Here is a 21,742-nt window from a genome sequence, read left to right as displayed (position 1 = left end):
CGTCTCAATGATTGGCTGTACCGCAATACCTTCCGAGAGTAGTTTAGCTTCGGCTGATAAAAGGACGTGCGCCGAACCGTGCATTGCATGGCTTTGAACCCCTCCGTCTTACATTTCCCATCTTCCGGCATTATCTTCATATATCAACAGAATCTGTCAGCCATAATGTCTTCTATACATGATTTCCAATCCGTCTCATGTAGAAGGTATTGCGAGCGAACGAATGAGGCTGCGGTGGGATGATTTTCAATATTTTGGATCATCAAATTTGTGAATTTCTACTCCTGTTTGCTACTTCACCAGCGGCAAGATCGTTTGACCTCATAATGGGACGTCGTCACGGCAAACTATCAAAAGGATGTCAGACTTGTAGGAAACGGAAGATCAAAGTAGGTTGTCTAGTCAGTTTCTGAGAGTTGAAATACATTTCTGACCACAAATTTAGTGTGACGAAGTGATGCCAGCTTGTAATCAATGTCAAAAGGCTGGCTGGAAGTGTCCACAATATGGAGATTCTTTGGAAAGAATGTTCCAGTATTCAGATGTGAGAGATTTGGAAAGGTCCATACACAATGAACCTCCAAGATCCAAGAAAAGAACTTCGTGCATAATATCAGGTATGCATCCTATTATTCTTTGGCATGAATGCTGCCTATATCTTTGACTGCCATCATTGACACTCCTTAATCAGTTCCCCTTACATTCAAGGCTCAATTACCATCAGTTCTTCTTTCCAAAGAGATTTCAAACACTATCAATGATCGTGCAATCGATTTCTTTTTTTCCACTCACATATTTCGGGACTGTGGTCCTGTCAAAGGATATTATGAATATTTGTTCCACTATCGCAACGATCCCAACATCAACCATACTCTCTACACAACCATCACTGCAGTCTCTCTGGCTGCATATGCTTACGCTTTCAAATATTCATATCTTCTTAAAAAGGCAACTCAATCCTTTGGACACGCACTCCGTCTTGTCAATACAGCATTGTCATCCATCGAAGAGGCTACCAAAGATTACACTATCATATCGGTCGTCCTGTTCAATACATTTGGAGTACTCACCTGTCAAAGTCTAGATACCTTGATAGATTGTGATAGGCATATATCTGGTGCAACTTCCATGATAAAGTTACGTGGGACTCGTCAAATGGAGACCCGACATGGACTCCAATTGTTTCTTCAGATGAATTCAATCCTCCTACAAAGTTGTATATGGCATTCATTCAGGGTTCCTGAGGATTTGATTAAGTTACAAAAACACGCGGCAAATTTTCTAGATGCAGATGATCCAGCGTGGAAGTTGAATCGCTTGATTGTGGAATTGACCACGTTTCGTGCTGATATAAAAGACGGTATACTTCATGAACGTTCTTCCATAATCAGAGCAGCTATAGAATTGGACATTAAGTTTTCGTCTCTCGCAAGTGAGATGTCCAGATCACCTCAATGGCATTACGATTCGATTCCCATCGTATCTACATCAAGTACGATATTCGGTACATATTATCAAGTATATTCAGACCTCTGGGTGACTCAAATTTGGAATCATCTTCGTACATGTCGATTATTTATTTACGAAGAGATTGGTAAACAATATACGAGTAGAGAAGGAAAACTGATATATCCCATTGTCAGTATGGATTATCATCTCTGGTTTACAACATTACAACAAACAATTGATGACGTTTGTGCATCCTTACCTCAATACTTCAATGATGTTTCCGAAGTACGTACTTCGTCGGGAATTAGTGGCTCACCTAATCCAAACTTCATTTCAAGTTCCTTCTCCACTAATGTCGTTCCTCATATTGCTGGTACTTATTTTCTTCTTTGGCCTCTACTCAATTCAGGTCGGATGACATTTTCAAATCTTCAGCGGGATTGGATTATTGGTAGATGTCGGGTTTTGGGAGATAAGACAGGTATTCAACAAATGTTCACCTTGGCAGATGTTTTGGAGAAGAGAGAGATGTTCCCTGTGTATGAGAGTTGCTTAGCGAAGAGCATATGATAGATTGTGAAAGACTATGGTATTTCTCCTGTGTCGTTCGGTCTGATCATGCTTGTTTGCCTTCATGACCGTGATTACATATAGCAACTGAAGTGATGGAGCAAAAGCAATCTCTGTGAGATTCCTATACCTATTTTCTTTTTATACGGTGATTTGGATACAGTATGTGCTCGGCCATATCTGTTCCATTATATATATTCGCTCCAAGTTTAATAGACCCAACCTCAAGACTTGGGTACCGCATCGTGGTACAATCAAGTGCCTACGAATACCTTTCAAGCTGTGTTCTTTCATCCTCCAGAGTAACTTACTCATCCTACCAATATTTAGACAATAAATATCTTTCGATAGAAACTAATCACGTTACCAAAACACTAATATTCAAGATTTGGTTTATTTTGTATTCATATATTTCATTATCAATATCCCATTATACATAAATTTTCTCTATATCCATACATCTATTCAACAACGGCATACCATTTGAGTTCCCTCCCACTAACCTCCAAAATGGGAATTTCATTCCCATTCATTCCTCTAAAACTAACCTGGTTCGCACCCTGAGCAAACAAAACTCCACCCGATCCCGGTGCATTCACAAGCTTCTCTCCCACACTCTGTGCGGGGATAAATCCACCATTGGCAGATCCCGCCCACGCAGTCGCGTATTCACTCGTTGTTCCGCGCATCGCTACACATACGGGTGTGATTCCCAAACTGGTAATCGCGATGCCGATATTATCGCCTGCGGAGACTTCTTGACCGACCGGGATGGAAAGGGCGAGGACGGCGGCGCTTAATTCTTCGGGGGTGACGTTGATGGTTGAGAGGGTTTCCCATTGGTAGAAGGGGGAGAAGAGCGCGGTGGTGTTGGAGAATCGGAAGATGGTGAGGGTGACGTTGTCGGTTGGGGCGTCACCGGCGAGATTCACGCCCACGGAAGTGAGGTTTCCGGCTTGGGGAGTGGAGAAGGTTTGGTAGAGGGCGTATTGGGGGAGCGAACAGTTGAGATAGTAATCTTGATGTTCGTTTCCGGAGCCGAGGGTGGCGCTCTTGGCTACTCCGGAAATGATTTCGCTGCTGTTGGTGGTGCTTGGGAGGGCGATGCTGGTGCTGAGAGAGGCGGAACAATCTAAATCTTGAATGGAACCGTCGGGATTGAAGTTGAGAACTTGGAATTGATGACCGTGTTGTGCGTTGCGGGGACCGGCAAGGGGCGCGCTGGCTTGAATGTCGGCTTGGTGCATGTAGACTGCGTCGCCGCCGGTAGAAGATGGAATGGTTAAAACACCGGTGGTTTGTCCACCGCATGTATCGCTGCTGATGATTTGACGAGTCCACGGTCCGGAGATATCGGTGGCGCGGTACATGATCAAGATGGTTCCTTGGCAGAACCCACAGGTGTTGGATGCGGAGATGTAGTAATATCCCTCGCGGTAGAAAATATCTGGCGATTCGGCTTGGAGATCCACGAGATCTCCGACGGGGAGAACTTCTGTTGCGTTTCCAGTCGTGTTCATGAAGTCACTGGTTAGTTGCTGGATGTAGATGGATTGTTTGAATGGGGGCCAGATGGATGCGCCGAGCGTGGTGAAATCAATGAGAGAATATGCGATATAACCCGTTCCGTTAATCATGGCGACTGAGAAATCACCCGTTTGATGGGTCGCGGGTTCAGGTTGGTATCCCACGAGAGCACGGGAGGATTCAGCGACGAATCCGGAGGTGGGAGAAGAAGATGTGAAGATCACGTAGCCAGGAGTACCGGCGTTGACCCAGAGGATGTAGAGGGCGCGCGCGGGATCGTAGAGCATGTGTGGTCTTCCACAGTCTCCGGATTGTTCACAGATGGTAGCAGTGGCGTTTTCAGTTGGGTCGAAGAGTAGACCGTTTGAGGACCACTGTGGAAAATATCAAATTAGTACACCAGTACGATATATCTCGTGATTCATGAAGTAAAGAGTTGGTTGGTTCTCACGCAAGCTGTGAGGCTCACAGCATGGCAATATGTGGAAAAAATTAACATACCGTGACTAAATCCTGCGAACTCCAGCTCTCGATTCCGCAGAAAGCTTCACCGCAGCCGAAGTTTAGGCCGTACCAGAGATATTGGCCTTCGAAGTAATCAATCTTGCCCGAGGTGGAATCGATGAGATCGCCGTCTGTGGAAAACATGTTGACGTAGGAATTGGATATGGTGGTGTTGAGACATGTTGCGGCTCCTAGGAGTGATGATCCTAAGAGGAGGGTGGAGAGTATGGGATTCCTCATTTTTGCGATTGTATATGCAGATGTATATGTAGATAGATGTGTGAGCGTAGATGTATAGTAGGAGAAAACGAAGAATGCGATCTTCTCTTCTGATAATTTTCCACGTCTCGGGAAGGCAGAGGAAGAGCGGACGAGAAAATTAAATATTAAAGAAGAGGATGTCGACACCAACAATCTTCTTCACAAAGTGCAAATTGAAAGTTGGAAAGAAGATTCAAGGGTTCAAGGGCTCTTCTTTATATACCTGTTCATCTCATCTCATCTCATCCCCATTCGCCGTTCCCCATTCATCTCAACTCTCAGATCACACAGTCATGACATGTCAAAGCATAACCGCGGGTCTTAGCAACACACCCACGACCCCGAGCTCACTCACTCTCTCGCTCACTCGCTCACTGTCCAATAATTCAGGTACCAAACCCAACACCCATCCGATCTGATATGACGATCCAAGCAACCAAGCAAGCACATGCATCGCTCCCTCCCCTTCCAGCCAGGAACCCCCCCTGAAGCGTCCACCTCTCCCCAACACCACTTTACGTATCCCGAATTCTGCATTCCCCGTTCCATCCCACGGAGAGAGAGAAGATCGACATGCGGATTTGCCAGCCATTCAGATTGTGCATGTGGAGGAAATTATTCATCGCTCGCTGTCATCCGCGCACCTGACATCCCCAGATCTTTTTTTTTTTTTTCGCTCCCCACACTTTTTGTCCTGCCTGCATGTATATGGCTCGTGAAGATGGGTGCGTATGTCATTCTGTTATTTGATGTGGATGGATTGGGAGATGGCCCGGTTTTGGGAAGGTGGACGTATGTCTTCACTGGAGCTTGAGTTTGGGAGTTGGGGAGAATGACAGATGGATGTTGTGGTTTTCGTGTTGTTGTTCCCACCTTTTCGAGATCTTGGCCTTGTGCCAAGGGTAGATTACTATTCCGGGTCGAATTTGGAGGGTTTTCGGGAGTTGGTGATGGTTATCTGTTTACATGATATGGAATGACATTGAGTTGAGTCGAGTCGGTTCTCGTACGTGGTATAGGATAGAATTGAGAATCAACATCTAGGTGAACAGACAAACACCACTCGCTCAACCCGCAACATCTCTCCCCCCTCTCCCTCTCCCTCTCCCTCTCCCTCTCCAAACCCAGTAATCAACAGCAAACTCACAATTCACAATCCACCATCCACAATGCCCAAAATCTCGGGAAAACACATCTCGACAACCCAATCAGGAAATTCTTCATCCCCGTCATGCGTCCACTCTCCAGATCCCCACAACCCCGCACTCGTATCCCCATCTTGTACTTTATTTTGCGGGCGGCATGACAGAAGAGGTGGTATCCTGCGGACGCCATGGACAGAAGAGGTGGGATGGGATGGAATCCTGCATGGAAATGGAATTTATTATTATTATGGATACTGGGTAATTGGGTTTGTAAGATTCTTCAAGAGGAAAATTAGATGGGTTGAGGAGTAGGTTACTGGGTAGGTGGTAGATGGGTGGGTATTTTGTATGTAAGATTACATTATTACGAGATGGAGTAGAGAAGGTGTGTATTTCTCGATTCTTTGATTTATATATCTACAACTGTACAAACCTGTCGATCTATTTGTCTATCTATCTGTAGATACCTACTTACTACTCAAACACTTACAACTCTTGAAGAAAAAAAGTACTTACTATCATATATATATATATATATATATATATATATCAGATTCTATCATATCACATCATACATCACCCACTCCTCTCTACCCAACCCTCTCAACCCACCCAGATATATATATATATATAGACCCTTCCCACTCTTCCACTCTTCCACCCTACCTCCCCTCCTCCACCCCCAAGATGTGGACGCCCACAAAGAAATAGGGTTTTATTCTCGGCGGCCAAGAAATGCCGAGGTGTGGACGGGAAGTCGAGAAGAGAAGTATTACATGGAAAGAAGTAACAAGTCACTAACTACCACGTACATAATCTACCGAATCTAATCCCGAGCGGTGAGGGAGATTCGGAGGGCGCGATGAGATGGGACGAGATGAGGTGAGATCTGGAAATTTTGGAATTGGGATTGGGATTGGCATTTCGAGGATGCTTTGATATGTAATATATGTATATGATGAGTATGTGTGTTTACACGAAGAAATCTCCACACAAATAAAGAAACCTATACACCGAAAGAAATACCCCTCTCCCTCTTTCAAAATTAGATATCAAATCAATCTCTCATTTCCCAATTTCAACCCTCCAATTCTGACCATGAGGAGATATTCAATTTTATACAGACGGAGGTTTTGTGAGATCTGATGGAGTTTTGATAATGTTTTGTGGTGTTGAAAACTATGTAGTTTTGGTGGTTTGATGTGCGGGTTTGATGTGTTTGGTAGTTTTGATGTTTTGACGTTTTGATACAGTTATAGCTTTTGGGGTTTATATAGGAGGATGTATATATATTGTATATATAATATAATATTTATCTATTGATCTACCCACTCGAGTATACAGATATATATCTGCCATCTACTGTCTAGTAGGTAAGAATAAAGTTTTGAGAACGTGGACGGGTGGGTTGGAGGAAGAGTGGAAGAGTGGAAGAGTGGAAGAGTGAAAGGGAATGAAGAGAGGGGAGTGATTTTATATAAGGATGAGTGAGTATTTATAGATATAAATATGAATAGACAAATAGATATAAATCCTATAAACCGTATAATCTTCATTTTTCATTCATCACCCTAATAAAAGAAAAGAAAAGTAGAGAAAAGAAAAGTAGAGACAAGCAAATAGAAAGCTTCGAAGGAGAAATCAAAAACTCGTAGATTGATTGTGATTTACTTATTCATATCTTGATATACCTACCTACCTACCTATCTATCTATCTATCTACCTACTAGGAGAATTCACTATTTGTCTAGTATCTACACGCATACATGTATATTCTAGATGAATATAAGATAGCGTATAAGTAAGTAAATAAATAAATAAATACGTGACCTTTTAGACTCTTTCATTTTCTCTCCTTCTATCTCATTCTCTTACTCTCTTACTCTCACACACACACACACGCTCTCTCTCTCGCATAATCAGATCAGTTACCTCAACTCACAAAAATGAATAACTAACTATAAGTATAGTTATAATAATATCGTATAAATGTAATTCATTACCCATCTATCTATCTGCCCACCTACTCACCTACTCACCTACTCATCTAATATCTATCTACCTCCCCCATCTATACCCTTTCCAAATCCTCTCAAATCCTCACAACCTCTCAAAACCCATCTAAATCCTCTTGAATTCTCAAAAACCCCTCTATAACAAATAAATCACGATAATGCAATATAATATCAAAATTGTCTACTCTCTTCACTCTCTTCACTCTCTCTCTCTCCATCCTCCTACTCATTATATATACCCAATTCCCCAACTCCCCAACTCCCCAATCCCCCAAAACAAAACCCCATCCAAAGTTTTTCATCCTCTACTTTCCATTTCACATAGTGATACATGATATATGATATACAATACACAGATAACAAATCGATTCACCTGTTCACTTATATATCTTATATCTTATATTACAAATATACATATACGAATAACTCGAGGTTCAAGTAAACACTATAAAAAAAGATTCTTATCATGTATGTATGATATATTATCTCCTCTTTCTTCTTTCTCCTTTCCCCTCTTCTCTCTTCCCTCTTCCTTCTCATATTTCTCATATATAAATACTCATCCATTCATCACCTATATCCTACAACCTACAACCACATTTCCAAGAGTGTAAAATAAATACCTTCTTCACCCCAAGAAATATGTATTTCACAATAAAAAACTAAGAATAAAAAAATCTGAAATGAATCAAAATGTTTCCATTTGTGCATAACTATTGCAAGGAAAATAACAAAAACAAATAGGTATATCTCTGTAATTACATCGCCTCAAATCTTTCAATCCCCAGTCCATTCCTTCGATTACTTCAGTCCGCATTTCCACCCTCCTTCTCCTTCCATATATACACACACACTCTCTCTCTCTCTTTTTCTCTCCCCCCAAATCAACCCCGATTACCTCAACATTTACTCTCCACCTCATCCCCAAAAAGTTCCCAAACACTTTTGGGAGCTTCATATTGACTTTCCGCACAAACACCAACATAATCCATATCCAAACCAAAAGCTCTTGGTCCTCCCATTTTCAATCCTTCTTCCGTGGTCCAGACCTCTGGTGCTTTTAATGCGATGACGCTTACTCGAAGTCCATATTTATAATCTGATATTCCTAATGGTGCTCCATTCGCCATATCTAGAACCACGATTAAATCCGGACAGACTGCCAAAACCTGGTCTTCTTCCCCGGGTGTCTTCAAAACGGCGCAAAGGTTTTCGTTTTCGAATTCGACATATAATGATGATGTGATTTTTTCGCTAGTAGATGTGGTTGATGTAGAAGAAGTAATATGATCCAGTAAGACACTACCTCGAGTAAAACCTTCTGCTACCTTTCGTGTAACACTTACGATTTTACCAGAGAATAACAATGTTCCGTTTTGTGTTCGCATAAGATCTTTGACTGGATCGACTTTCTTGGAGCGAGCGATTGCGATTGAACGACCGATTTGCCATGCCCATGAATAACTATTCGAAGGAAGTGTTCTTGCTTCATTGCCACGTATTGGATTAACTACCATTCCTGACAATGAACCTTGTTTTGTGCATGCATCCCGCATGAGAAGTTCGGCTTCTTCGGCATCCTTTGAATTTACAAAGACTTCGGTTCCTCCACATCCATTGGCAACAGCAGCTGGAGTAACTGGAACCCCATTTAAACATCGTACTGTCTGCCAAACCATAGGATATGCTCGTGATACACAATCGCTGTCGAGAGTAGGTTTTCCGAATCGATGGGCAGTGAGAAGGGCTTCAAAAGAATTCATACCACCGATTTCGTTAGGTATCGTCGCATCGAATGAGGTATGTCCTGTGGCTGACATGAGAGCTTTGACTGTGTCGGTAATTCTAGAATACTTGTCAGCACACAAAATGAAATTAGGGCATCGAAAGGTAACTTACTCGTTCAAACCAGGTATACGTTCCAGGTATACAGTTGGTGAACCCTATGATTATTAGTAACTTCACATTAGATGATTCTCAAATTAACATACCATAAATCCTGCCGACATGATTAATGCATCATCAGGAATGGTATCTTGTCTTCTAATCCTCAGCCCTTCACCACTCTCCAATGCAATTAAACAAGCAATATAACTTGGATATGGTTCTCCACAACTTCCCACGCCCAATATTCCAGTACCATCCATCAGGAACTTGAGATCGATTTCCGAAAGATGCCATATATCACCTTCGATGCGTGGACGATAGGATTCTAGATCAACATGTTCAAGAATGTTGTAGGTTGAAGCTTTCGTATCCACGGGACTATCCAAGCCACTTGCACTATATCCGGAATCTGCTCTCCTAGGCTTGAATGTCGACATCGATATTGGCATCGTCTCCATATCTCGAACCTTTTCTCCAGTGTTGCGTAAATCGCCAACCACTCGTACGACCAACTGCGTAGATCCATTTGTAACGTAATTAATAGGTAGTGTATCGACTTCCACAACTTCGATAGTTTTTTCGTCGCCGCCTGCAGCAATACATCTTCGAATTGCCAGTAGTTTTGCCTCCTCGATCTCTTCTTCTATGGTCTTTTCTCCGGGTGTAACGACAGTATCAACATGCCCACTAATCTTTCCAATCTACACATTCAAATCAGTTCCACTCCCAGGGATGAAGGTTAGAATTCAACTTACAGCAGCCCCAACTGCATTTGCGACTTCCAAGTACTTTGGTCTGATTACTTCTCCCACTCCGGCAATATCTTTCCCTACAATAATACTGCCTCCGCCTACAAGAATGACGCTAGCGTATCCTTGTTTTGTTTTTACTTGGTCAATCGCATCTTCCAAAGCTCGTTGAATTTCCGAGTGTCCACCAATTCTAAGTTCGTCCGGGATGATATCGGTTCTCTCGTTCGATAATACAAGATCAGTAGCCTAAACGTGTGAGTATTTTCCTTGGAGCTCAAAGGGTGTATCATACAGTCAAGGTTTGTCCGCCGAATGCGATACTCTCCATCTCTAGTTTCGGTCCAACAGAATCTGGGCCAACTGTCGTTTTCCCTGTCGATGTTGTACGTATGAGTGACCCTCCACCTAATGCAATACTATAAACATCTGGAATCGTGAAATTGGTCCTAACCCCTGCAATTTTCACAAAGGCGGCAGATTGTCTTGGGTAACCGGATTTGAGAAGGGCGCAAATATCAGTGGTAGTGCTATAATGTGTCAATATCACTATCAAGAATTGTCAACGCAGAAAGTTCTTACCCTCCAACATCCACCACTAAAACTTCGTTATCGCCCTCAAGATCCATACACTCATTCTTTGCAAGAAGTGCAGCCCCCCTTGCACTATTCGTTGGACCGGAAGAAAAACATCTCACTGGATGCTCTGCAGCTATCGATGCTTTACTCAAAGTTCCGTCATTTAATGTAATATATAAGCTCGCATTCTTAAGGTCATGAACCGCATGGGCAAACCCGGCAATGACATGACGGGCAAATCGTCTTAAACTTGCATTTAATATGCTAGCATTCTCACGCTCAAGGAATCCTATTCTTCCAATGGTATATGAACATGATATATCATACTCCGAGCCTAATTCTTCGGCAAGGATTTGTCGAGCAAACTCTTCTTGAGCTGGGTTGGATGGAGAGTATATTCCAATGACCACAACACTCGATATTGATTTTGATCTGATAATTGAAGCTTGTTCCCTGAGTTGTTGAACGTTTACTTCGGAGATTGGGGTTCCGTCAACTTGTATTTATTAGTGCCTATGTCAGAATTCAAAGAAGTCTATCAAACATACCTTGTAGGCCACCATCGACATAGCCATAGTGGCCTTCCATTAATTTTCTTAATGATTCAGGGAAACCAACTGAGATCCTGAGTGTTAGCCAATCCTTGTTTCGACAGACAGTAGCCGACATGTAACGTACCAAATGGTGGTGAGCCCCTTGAGTAAGGACCGCATAACCTTATGACGGCCACTTTATCTAATTTGGTAGCGTTCTGTTCGAGGACTGCATTCACGAATTGCTACAGGGGAAATGCGGTTAGATATTGACTATGAACCACAAGATACAAACGGTGAGAAGATAGGCAAAGTGTAAAGTCAAACACAAGTATACTCCGAGAAGGATCGACATGATACTTTGCGTTGGGGATACTTCGGGGCGGAGAGGGAATCGAATGTTGATCCCCATGAATCTCAATACAAGATTCGAGCAAAAGAAAGGAAGGGAAACAGGAGGTGGGAAGTGGGAAGTGGGAAGTAGGAAGTAGGAAGTAGGAAGTAGGAAGTAGGAAGTAGGAAGTAGGAAGTAGGAAGTGAGTAGTGAGTATTGAAGACCGAATCAACTTACTGTCGTCCCGATCTTGATGAAATCTATGCTGTCTTTAGAAATTTGAGCATTTTTTATGACAGCAGCAATTGCTTGTTCAACACCGTCTTGAATATCTGGTGTTGTTGGTGTTTTATGCCATGCCAATACATTATCATTTTGTAAAATAACTGCATCCTACAAGCAATCATCAGTAGAAGTTAATGAGGATGTCCTTCAATCATCACCCACTGTATTGGTTCCTCCAACGTCAATTCCGATGACACGAGAAGATATTCTGGAAGGCATCTTGCCAAAATCCGCTCAAATCTGAATGCTGAAGGGTTACCAATCGATATCGCTGTCGATGTCGGTGTCAATGTTCGTAGCCTGAGTCGTAGTCCAGGTTGAGGTCGAAATTGGATGGGGTATCACGAGTTTATATCACAAATGTAATGGCCAAAAAAAAAGGTGAAACACGAAAAGGGTATAATGGATAAAAATTCAAAAACAAAAACAAAAGGAAGCAACGGATGATGAGATCTTCTTCATATAATAAGGATAAACATACATGATCCAAATGAGAAGTTTGTTGGATCAATCATTTGCGTACATAATAGTATTCTCTCCTCGCCTACAAATGTAAGGATATCCTTTTTTGGTATGTAGGCGCAAGGCGAGCGAGCGATGACCCAACGAGGAGTGGGAACCTTGAGATAAGTTCACATATAAGGCAGCTCGGCAGCTCCAGTACCACTACCACGTGGACTTTTGGGCAATCTGCAAGATGTGCGGAGGAGGTATATTGAGAATGTATGTGTGTGCGTGTGGTGTACGTAGGTGTGCATGCATGTATGTCTGTATGGAGAGCATTCAAGGCTGATTCCTTTATCTTTCCGACGTGTATGACATGAGCGAGCAGTAGTGAGCAGTAGTGAGCAGTGGTGAGCAGTGGTGATGGTGGGCAATTGTGAGTGGTACTCTTCGTCGTCGGCTTTAGACTTTGGACTTTGGACTTTAGACTTTAGACTTTAGACTCTCGGCTCTCGACTCTCGACTCTCGACTCTAGACTCTCGTCTTCGAGTGTGCACATCAAACCGAGGGCATTGATACTAGCAGAAGTGGATGTTTTGCATGATAGATTATTCCGCGATACGACTCTCTTGGGAGCGACCGTGGCATCGTGGGCGAGGGGTGAGAAATAATGAAAGATTGTGTTATTAATGAAGAAAGGATTTTGAAGGCTGTGAATGGATGGATTCTCTTCACATGAGGGGCAATCGGAGAAGAATGTGATAAATGTGAGTCGTAATGGACGCAAATTCGGAGATAGGCGAGCATAAATGACTCGAATGGATATTTATGTCGAATTAGTGAAAGTTAGTGAAAGTTAGTGAAGCTTGGGGGAAAGGATAATTACATGAGGAAGGCGAGAAAGAAGGGATCTGAGTGGTGGGTTGAATCTGGGTGTACTTGGGGTATATTTAGAAACTCGGCGAGGGAGGGGGGAGTGAAGGGTGAAATAAGAGGTGTAAAGTGTAAAGTGTAAAGTGTAAAGTAAGCCATAGTAGTAATAAGCCAGGTGGATGGGATTCAAGGGAAGGGGAGCGAGGAGCGAGGGAAGGGAAGGGAAGGCAAGGGACATATGTCTGTCACGGGATAAAGGTTGTGGACGCCGCCTCCGAGACCCACTGGCGCCATTACCGCCTTCCCGTTGCGAGAGGCAGAATGGCCTTGACCGATGCGATGCTGCAAAACTATAAAAGATTAAAGGACAGGTGCCTGAAACCTAAGGCACGCATAGAGGCATCCGAAGAACATGACCCTGGGGCTTTCGACGGTGTAATCCCTCTCCCCTCTCTCTTTGCCCTCGTCCCGGGAAGAATGCGACGCTGGGAGACTGGGATAAATGAGCTCATTCATACACGCACATCCGTATATACACTGGGATATATGAGCTCTCACACACACCTATATATATATATAAACTGTGATGCATGAGCTCATACACACACACACACATATATATTCTGTGATACATGAGCTTACACACACACATATATATATGTATATACCGGGATACACACACACACACACACATATATATATATATATCCATCCACAGCCCTAGCACATCGTACCAGCATCATCAACGGCTATTAATAATCAATTAAGCGGTTTACCCGATGCTTTTGGTGGAACGCATGAGTCGGGAGAGACCGCAGAATAACATGTGATTACTAGCTCGTCTCGCTTTACCCGAGCTCACGGGTATCGAGCCTTACGTCGTATACTTACGACGAGGGAACATCAAACAAGTGGACTCGGCCCAGTGGAGCGAATTTCAATTTAACTTTCTGCTGTCCTGGGATTTTCCTTACCTCACACTTTCACAACGCCTCTCGACAGTGGTTAAAGATCAGACAAGATGGGTCCTCAACAAGGATCGACTCCAGGCGTCGAAATTGAAGCAAGGGGAAGAAGAAAAGGTCTGAAAAGCACGAACTCCTCCTCGAGTTCCGCCGACATTGATCAGCCAATGGAAATTCAATCACGTCCAGCCAATGCGCAAATCATGCTTCTTCAACAAGCCATTTCCGGTTACGTCGTCGGCTGGCCCTGCCATCTGCCATGTTCTCCGCCTCAGGTCCGCTGACTTATACAAAGTAGGTAAGGAAACACACCAAGAGGCTTGCATACCGTTCCTTCAATCGGAAGCCAGTGGGATTATTGAAAAGCTTTGAACGCTGGGAGTGGTAACCACTTTGGTCAAGATTCGCATACACCGTTGCGGTCTATGTACGATTCAAATTTGCAGGGCCCGTTCTAGCTTCTAGGTTTGTTGAAATCAGTTTCATACTTCTTTCTACCTTTTCCTGGTTTCCCTTCTTCGATGTCCACTCCCTTTTTATTAGCCTCTTTGTCTTTGTCTTAGCCTTATCCAAACTTCTTCATCATGACGGCTGCGGAGCATGAAACCGTTGACAAGTTACCTTTCACTGCTGTGGCCGCCCCAGGTTCTTATCAAAGCGCTGAAGATGGAACAGTTGGGATGGAGATAGGGAGTGCGCCATCAAATCACGTATTTCATGCGCATCAAAAGGATACAGGACCACCTGCGACAAAGAAAGAACTTTGGTCATACTATGCATACTATGCAGGGAATAATGGAATTGGCTCTTTTCAATAGTAAGTGTTGCTGGTCCATCCATATCCATCGTGTACCACAATTCCGTCGATAGCATGCGATTACTAACACCAATTGATCTTCAGCTCGAATCTTCTCTTTCAAAACTTGATATACCAAGCCGCTTTCAACCCCAACGTCCTGCCATTGGGCAGTGCGCCTTGCGGCGATGATACTCCTTGCCATGTCTTTTGGAATGGAGGGACAAAAGCATATACATCGGTGGTGTTGATAGCATCAGGATTGACATTCGTTTCGCAAGCTGTACTGTTCCTCACCATTGGAAGTTTGGCAGATTTCGGTAATTGGAATCCATGGGTTGTGAGACTGTTTTCCCTTATTACATTCGCCTTTGAATTCGGGTTTTTGGGAGTACAATATGCACACCAATGGAGAATCGCCATGGCTCTCTACATTATCAGCAGTAAGTTTCCAATTGCACGGCAGAAATACACAGTGTCTAATATCTTACCCAGGTGTTACTTGGTGGTCTTCCTATGTTTTCTTCAACGCGATCTTTCCCAAACTTGCCCACGACCTTCCCGAAGTTCATAAAGCGAGAGAAGATTATGCGCAAGGCACATTGACAGAAACAGAATACGAAGACAAGTGCTCAATGGCAAGATCCAAGGTTATGAATGTAAGTTACGGATGGAATAATGTTGGATTCACAATCTGTGGAGCTTTAGCATTAGCAGCCTTGGCAGGAATCGGTGCGAATGATTCTACACAAAAGAACAATTGGGGATACTCTGTCTCTGTCGCTGTCACTACGGGATGGTGGATTATTCTTGCCATTCCATGGTTCATCTGGGAAAAGAAGCGACCTGGACCACCTCTACCCAAGGGTGACAATTACCTTACCTTCGGTTTCAAACAAACCTTTTTCGCCGCAAAGCAAGTATGGAAGTTGAGACAAACTTTCTTCTACTTGATTGCATTTTTCCTATTGGCAGATGGAGTCGCTACAGTACTTACACTCGTCTCAATCGCACAAACGCAAGTTGTCGAATTCTCCGCGACGCAAAATACCTATCTCATCATGGTTCAAGGTGGTTCAACTACAGTCGGAGTCTTCGGTGCCTATTATCTTCAAGAAAAGTTCAAGATCCGTACCAAAACCATGCTTCAATTTTGCAATTGTGGTTGTGTAATCATTGCGCTTTGGGGAATGATAGGTCTCTGGACTACCAAGTTTGGTTTCCATAACGAATGGGAGTTTTGGCTCTTTCAAGCACAATATGGAATCACCCTCGGTGCTCAATATCCATACGGACAAGCATTCATGGCAGAATTGGTACCTAAAGGCAGAGAATATTTGTTCTTCAGTCTTTTGGGTATTGTTTCCAAAGGGTCAGCGTGGATTGGGCCCATTGTTTCGAGTGCTATTGTTGATCGCAATGGCAGTGAATGGGCAGCATTTCCTTTCGTGGCAGCATTGATATTTGTTCCTACGATTGCAATCTTTTGGATTAGTGAGTCGAAGAGTAGAGTTGAATGCGCAGAGTATTTAGAAAGAGAGAGGTCGGATTTACAAAAGATTAGAGATAATGATCTGAACATGGGCAGATCTGATTCTACGGAGAGTAGTAGAGGATTAGATAAGTCGACATAAAAGGGCAAACGGTTTGGGGCTATGATGATGATTTCTACATGTTGATGCATTCTACAGAGCACTTATTTACATTTAAAGATATAGTTTAGATTTTAATTTGATTTACGGACATGTCTAGACCGACATTATTTTCATTCATTGAACATGAACATGAACATGTACCGGTATATGAGCACACTACAATGTATCAGGTATAAGGATTCGAATCCTATTCCTACCTTACCCATCAATCCATGAACAAAATCCCCCATCTTCAAGCTTCCATAGATTTCCAGATCTCCCCGCGGACCTCCTTTCCTTCCTTCCGGCACATACAATTTCTCGATGCAGACTCTTGCAGGTAGAAATGCCGCAAACTATTCCCAACTATCTCAAACTAAAGGAATTTTTACAGGGTTTGATCACCCCGCACTAATTTGAAATATTGGAGAATGAACCAATTACCATAAAGTAATTCATTGATCGATGAAACTATAATGTTGGAGAAAAGGATAACTGACCCGTCAGGAGTTTAGGAACCAAGTTGGAACCCACATGATCAATATCAAAGTCAAAGATTATTGAGTTTATGACGGAGGATCAGAGATCTTGACGGCTCTAGATGTTTACCTTTGAAGATTTTGAATTTGGGAAGTTGCTGTACCCGTGAATCTGGAAGAGATGACGAAACGAAGAGATGGAGAAATGAAGGGGTTCATTACAATTAGACGAATTTTCCATACAATTCCATTTCACACAATGGTTAATCTCTTTTCCAAATTTTCATATAGATTATAATTTACTAGGTGTTATACGGGGTACTCCTTTTTTTCGAACCTTTTTCCAGCTTCGTACAGATAGATGTCCAAACATTGAAATATTGAGTATCATTTATTGTCGGGACCGGACGTGGCCAATGAAAAGCATTGAAAGCTTCGAAAGTGGCTCTGTCGTATACCTTCTAATCTTCTTCAAGTAAAGCTTAAACGCCAGGTTGTGCACACCTGGTTAATCGATCGACAGGCCATCACAAAACTGCAAACCTCAAGAAAGTGGACTTTACTCACGAGTCACTACACTGTGTTCGTGTTGCATTGACTCTTTTTTGCTTTTACAAATCAACCACCATTCAATATCACAGAACGTCGACAACTTCAACGTTTTACATCCTCTGTCCACTCAACACTACCGCCATCCCCTCCTTGATATGTACAAAGGGAAAACGAACTTGAATGCCTCTAATACCAAAGTAAATATGGCGCCGGGAATGGGGATCAAAGCCCCTGTCCCTCGAACAAGAACAGGTCCGTTCACGTTCCTTTTACACATCAATCATCCATCCCATCCAGATGGCAATGGGTATATGGCTTATGGCTTCAATTCTGACGCGTTCAAGGTTGCTTAACATGTCGGGCAAGGAAAGTGAAATGTGATGAAGGGAAACCAGACTGCGGTCGATGTATTCGCCTTCAACGCGATTGTAAATGGAGTACACCTCCGGCTCACATGCTCGCCACGACATCCCATGGTCATGGAATGTCCAGCACCAGCTCATTGCCCACCACTCAACAACTTGCGCTGGGTAAAACACGTATTCCCAAAGATTCTTTCGTTATTGAATTCCCCAATATTGATAAAACGACCATGCCCTACATTCACCATTTTGTGGGGTTTTGTACCAGGTTCTTGGCATATGCAAATGATGATGAAGGGAACCCTTTCAAGGAAGAGTTGGTACCATTTGTGACGACCAGCCCGGCTTTATTACATAGTATTATCGCACTGGCAGCGGGCCATATGAGTAGGACTGACAAGCAGCATGAGGTTAAGGCTACCAAACATTATTCCATGGCTTTGAGGGAACTTAACACAGCACTATGTGACAATTCAGTTGCGAAACAAAATGCCACACTAGGTGCTTGTCTGTTACTATGTGTTTATGAGGTAATTCCCTTTCTCGATTTACTTATATTATGATACACGTGGCTTACACATGATAGATATCACATTCGGATAGAGGATTATGGTTGGAGCATCTTAAAGGAGCGCGAGATCTTATCTTGCATCGAGGAGGTCCTAAAACTTCGGATTTCCTCACGAGATTCTTTGCACTACTTGATGTTTCTGGTTCTCTATGGGCAGGACAGGGTCCGCTATTGCCTGGAAATTATTGGCTTGAAGATGCCCCGTCGCTATCTACAAGTCCAAAACAAATCGGCGATTCATCTTCACCAGCAGAACCAGCTTTGAATTGGCCATATTATGACCCGGGCGGTGTTATGACAGGAGAATTCCATGTGTTTATGATATTTATGGCCAAGTTATCTCGTCTATCCAGTCGTTCCCTCGTCGAAAAATCAGTCGAAGAACAAATCATGATCAAGCAAGAAGCCCTTGGAATCCAACATGAAGTTCAGATGTGGTGGCAAAATTGCCCGTCTATGCTCCGGGATCTTTCCAATGATTGGCGACGACAACCACGCGATACTAAACTCACCGTCGCGGAAACTCTGGAAGCTGAAGCATTCTCCAGTACAAAAGCTTGCATGTACGGATGCATTCTTTTCATTCATCATATTATTAATCCGGTTGGTGAAGAACCACCATCTCCGGAAGTTTTGGAGGCAATCACACAGGTTCTAGATATTGCTGCTGAGACGCCAGAGGGTTATGGATTGGAGATGGGTTTGTATTATGGATTGTTTGCGGCCGGAGCAAGTATCTTTAACGATTGGGCAGTGGAGGATACGGTTAGGAAGAAGTTGAAGGCTGATACTAGGATTGCACTTTATGTAAGTCTGCTTTGTATGGGCATGATGGGAAAGATAATGAGGAATAAAGTCTCTGGATTTAAGCTAATCAAAATCATACAGCATGCTGATCGAGCCTTGGAATTACTTGAAATCCTTTGGAGGAGGCAGCATCAATATGAACGCAAATTTGATTGGAGAGAAGTTCAACAGCAGATGGGAATTCACATGTAAGTTTTGTCTTTATTGATCAGTTCTTATTCACGAAGCTTTATTGACAATATGCCAGATTTATTCTTGCTTGATGATGTATTTCTTGAGGTATATAATTTTTGAAGACGATCCCACGACGAAAATTCGAAGTTCGAAACAAAAATGTTCGAACTCCGGAAGGGCCGGAGTTCGCCACCAAACGGAAGACAAAGTGGTCCGGCTTGTTTCGGGTATGCAACAGAAGTGACTAAAGTCATGGATATTGCATTGGTGTGAAAATCATGCACATACGCAGGGACTTGGGTGAGCATGAATCATGCTTGTATTCGGATTGTCCAATTGAACCCTTGGAGTATTTGATAGGTTTACTTTCATTCGGTTTCCCCACCATCTTATCAATCTAGGATAATATTTTGAATTCACGCACGAATTCTTGATTGAATTCCAGGTTGGTGGCAAAGGATTGCCGAGAACTAGATAGGACGCCACAGCCGGATTTTGGAAAGATGGATAGGAATGAGTTGAAGGGTACCGATGTTGGACTCAAAAATGACGGGACGTATAAGGCTACGATTTTGCTTCTCGGTGGTACAGGAAAGGTCGCTCGACGAATCGCTCCTCTCCTCTCGGCCGATGGATATAATGTTCTTTTAGCATCTCGATCCGGATCATCTCCAGCATCACTTCCAAATACTAAAGGAGTTGAATTCGATTGGTTGGATACGAATAGTTATGATAATCCTTTTATCACATCCAAGGGGGACGACGACGCAAAAGAAAATTTAGTCGATGCGGTTTTTATGATCGCTCCTCCTGTTCTCGATGCACTTCCTTTGGCCAAAAAGTTTATCGATGGGGTAATCAAGAGAGGAGTAAGAAGAATTGTTTTTCTGAGTGGGAGTATACAACATTGTGGGGATGGACCAATTTTATCTCAGATATCTGAGTACATAAAAGGAAAAGGGAGGAAATATCGAGATGATGGTCAGATACCGAATAATCCCGATCCGAATGCTGTGGAATGGACGATATTGAGACCGAGTTGGTTCATGGAGAATTTCTCGGAAATGCACCATCGATACACTATCCGCGATGAAAATCGATTGGTTTCAGCGACGGGCCGTGGGAAGATCCCGTTTGTGAGTGCAGAGGATATCGCAAATGTGGCGTATAAGGCTTTGATTGGGTGGAGAAGTAATACTTTTGAGAAGGGATTGGTGGATATGGAATTGGTTTTGAAGGGAGCGGAATTATGGGCTTATGATGATGTGGCTTTGCTCTTGACGGAATTGTTGGGGAGGAAAATTAGTCATGTGCATGTGCGGGAAGAGGAGATTGTGAAGGGGATGGTGGAGGGAGGGGTTGAGGATGGGTTGGCGAGGGTTTTGGGGGAACTTGATGGGGCGGTCAGGAGGGGTGAGGAGGCGTGGTTGGGTGGGGATTTAGAGGCGGTTATTGGAGGGAGGGGGAGGGGAGTGAGGGGGTTTGTGGAGGAGTGTGTGAGGGGTGGGGTGTGGGATTTATAGAGGAGGGGATTGGGAGAGTGGGGAGGGGAAGTTGGGAAAGGGGCGGAGAGCGGAGAGGAATGAGGAATGATTGATTTGATGAACTAGAAGCTAAGTTGCATATCGAGATTTGTATTAAAGTCTTGAAAAGAAGAAAGTAGCTGGAAAAATGAGATATTATTTAACATATGAATAAATAAATAATCATAACCCTTTATTTCACTTTATTTTATTTCATTTCACTTCACTTCACTTCACTTCACTTCACTTTATAATCAATATTAATTATAACTATTATAAACCTATCAATTAAGAGATATTGTAGTAGTGAAAAGATACATTCTCGCTTCTCAATTCTCAAATTCTAATGATTTTTGGGTTTTTGTATTTTTAGATTTGAGGGTTTCTTTGTTCTGTTTTGTTTTGTTTTACTTTTATTCTTAGAAACGATTTATAAGTTATATAAATCAATAATCAATGATTGTAAAAAGAGGAAGAGAAAATATTATATAATACTATAAAATACAAAAGTATATATATATTAATCAATCATCTATCAAACTCAACTCCGGGGATGAATTAAAAGTTATGTTTTGATTTGTTTTTGTTTTTTTTTTTTTCTTGCGTCGCTTGTATGTAATCTTGTTTGGGGGGTTGAAAGGGAGAGAGGGGGGATGGAGGGGTGGAGATATTTGAGGTTCTGGATTTGGAGACTGGGAGGTTTTTGAATGGATGGATGGATAG

The 21,742-nt window shown here is 42.8% G+C and overlaps 6 protein-coding genes across 6 annotated transcripts; 4 read left to right on the top strand and 2 right to left on the bottom strand.

Annotated features, from left to right (window-relative positions):
* The first annotated feature begins 126 nt into the window (after nt 1–126).
* On the top strand, nt 127–2,380 carry BCIN_10g01620 (hypothetical protein). The gene is made up of 3 exons (XM_024695456.1): nt 127–389; nt 446–617; nt 692–2,380. The coding sequence occupies exons 1-3, from the start codon at nt 327–329 to the stop codon at nt 2,017–2,019; spliced, it is 1,563 nt and encodes a 520-aa protein (XP_024551250.1). The 5' UTR covers nt 127–326; the 3' UTR covers nt 2,020–2,380.
* A 28-nt stretch (nt 2,381–2,408) lies between these two features.
* Nucleotides 2,409–5,738, bottom strand: BCIN_10g01610 (hypothetical protein). The gene is made up of 2 exons (XM_001555635.2): nt 4,048–5,738; nt 2,409–3,920 (listed from the first exon to the last, which is right to left on the bottom strand). The coding sequence occupies exons 1-2, from the start codon at nt 4,288–4,290 to the stop codon at nt 2,481–2,483; spliced, it is 1,683 nt and encodes a 560-aa protein (XP_001555685.2). The 5' UTR covers nt 4,291–5,738; the 3' UTR covers nt 2,409–2,480.
* A 2,342-nt stretch (nt 5,739–8,080) lies between these two features.
* On the bottom strand, nt 8,081–13,502 carry BCIN_10g01600 (hypothetical protein). The gene is made up of 10 exons (XM_001555638.2): nt 12,001–13,502; nt 11,791–11,946; nt 11,365–11,464; nt 11,235–11,303; nt 10,690–11,182; nt 10,403–10,637; nt 10,114–10,356; nt 9,463–10,059; nt 9,371–9,414; nt 8,081–9,316 (listed from the first exon to the last, which is right to left on the bottom strand). The coding sequence occupies exons 1-10, from the start codon at nt 12,055–12,057 to the stop codon at nt 8,371–8,373; spliced, it is 2,940 nt and encodes a 979-aa protein (XP_001555688.1). The 5' UTR covers nt 12,058–13,502; the 3' UTR covers nt 8,081–8,370.
* Nucleotides 13,503–14,146: 644 nt separating this feature from the next.
* Nucleotides 14,147–16,777, top strand: BCIN_10g01590 (hypothetical protein). The gene is made up of 3 exons (XM_001555641.2): nt 14,147–14,938; nt 15,023–15,360; nt 15,413–16,777. The coding sequence occupies exons 1-3, from the start codon at nt 14,706–14,708 to the stop codon at nt 16,549–16,551; spliced, it is 1,710 nt and encodes a 569-aa protein (XP_001555691.1). The 5' UTR covers nt 14,147–14,705; the 3' UTR covers nt 16,552–16,777.
* A 543-nt stretch (nt 16,778–17,320) lies between these two features.
* BCIN_10g01580 (hypothetical protein) lies at nt 17,321–19,867 on the top strand. The gene is made up of 5 exons (XM_024695455.1): nt 17,321–17,834; nt 17,927–18,474; nt 18,531–19,322; nt 19,404–19,510; nt 19,570–19,867. Exons 1-5 carry the CDS (start codon nt 17,786–17,788, stop codon nt 19,583–19,585), a joined length of 1,512 nt encoding a protein of 503 aa, XP_024551249.1. The 5' UTR covers nt 17,321–17,785; the 3' UTR covers nt 19,586–19,867.
* Nucleotides 19,868–19,896: 29 nt separating this feature from the next.
* Nucleotides 19,897–21,220, top strand: BCIN_10g01570 (hypothetical protein). Its single transcript, XM_001555643.2, has one exon. The coding sequence runs from the start codon at nt 20,000–20,002 to the stop codon at nt 21,017–21,019; it is 1,020 nt and encodes a 339-aa protein (XP_001555693.2). The 5' UTR covers nt 19,897–19,999; the 3' UTR covers nt 21,020–21,220.
* The last annotated feature ends 522 nt before the right edge of the window (nt 21,221–21,742 follow it).

This window comes from Botrytis cinerea, chromosome 10 (assembly GCF_000143535.2).
Source record: "Botrytis cinerea B05.10 chromosome 10, complete sequence".
Taxonomy (NCBI): domain Eukaryota; kingdom Fungi; phylum Ascomycota; class Leotiomycetes; order Helotiales; family Sclerotiniaceae; genus Botrytis; species Botrytis cinerea.
The sequence above is the reverse complement of the archived record's forward strand: the minus strand, read 5'-3'. Positions and strand labels throughout refer to the sequence as shown.

Bases quoted from the DNA above. Each gene is read 5' to 3' on its own strand.
- BCIN_10g01580 (XM_024695455.1), top strand. From the start codon at position 17,786: ATGGCGCCGGGAATGGGGATCAAAGCCCCTGTCCCTCGAACAAGAACA. The intron at 17,835-17,926 runs GTCCGTTCACGT...GACGCGTTCAAG, and splicing joins TGTCCCTCGAACAAGAACAG to GTTGCTTAACATGTCGGGCA. The intron at 18,475-18,530 runs GTAATTCCCTTT...TACACATGATAG, and splicing joins TGTTACTATGTGTTTATGAG to ATATCACATTCGGATAGAGG.
- BCIN_10g01590 (XM_001555641.2), top strand. From the start codon at position 14,706: ATGACGGCTGCGGAGCATGAAACCGTTGACAAGTTACCTTTCACTGCT. The intron at 14,939-15,022 runs GTAAGTGTTGCT...ATTGATCTTCAG, and splicing joins GGAATTGGCTCTTTTCAATA to CTCGAATCTTCTCTTTCAAA. The intron at 15,361-15,412 runs GTAAGTTTCCAA...TATCTTACCCAG, and splicing joins GGCTCTCTACATTATCAGCA to GTGTTACTTGGTGGTCTTCC.
- BCIN_10g01570 (XM_001555643.2), top strand. From the start codon at position 20,000: ATGGATAGGAATGAGTTGAAGGGTACCGATGTTGGACTCAAAAATGAC.
- BCIN_10g01600 (XM_001555638.2), bottom strand. From the start codon at position 12,057: ATGCCTTCCAGAATATCTTCTCGTGTCATCGGAATTGACGTTGGAGGA. The intron at 11,465-11,790 runs GTAAGTTGATTC...TTTCCCCTGTAG, and splicing joins TCATCAAGATCGGGACGACA to CAATTCGTGAATGCAGTCCT. The intron at 10,060-10,113 runs GTAAGTTGAATT...TTGAATGTGTAG, and splicing joins CAAATGCAGTTGGGGCTGCT to ATTGGAAAGATTAGTGGGCA.
- BCIN_10g01620 (XM_024695456.1), top strand. From the start codon at position 327: ATGGGACGTCGTCACGGCAAACTATCAAAAGGATGTCAGACTTGTAGG. The intron at 390-445 runs GTAGGTTGTCTA...CCACAAATTTAG, and splicing joins GTAGGAAACGGAAGATCAAA to TGTGACGAAGTGATGCCAGC. The intron at 618-691 runs GTATGCATCCTA...CTCCTTAATCAG, and splicing joins AACTTCGTGCATAATATCAG to TTCCCCTTACATTCAAGGCT.
- BCIN_10g01610 (XM_001555635.2), bottom strand. From the start codon at position 4,290: ATGAGGAATCCCATACTCTCCACCCTCCTCTTAGGATCATCACTCCTA. The intron at 3,921-4,047 runs GTATGTTAATTT...TATTTTCCACAG, and splicing joins GTTCGCAGGATTTAGTCACG to TGGTCCTCAAACGGTCTACT.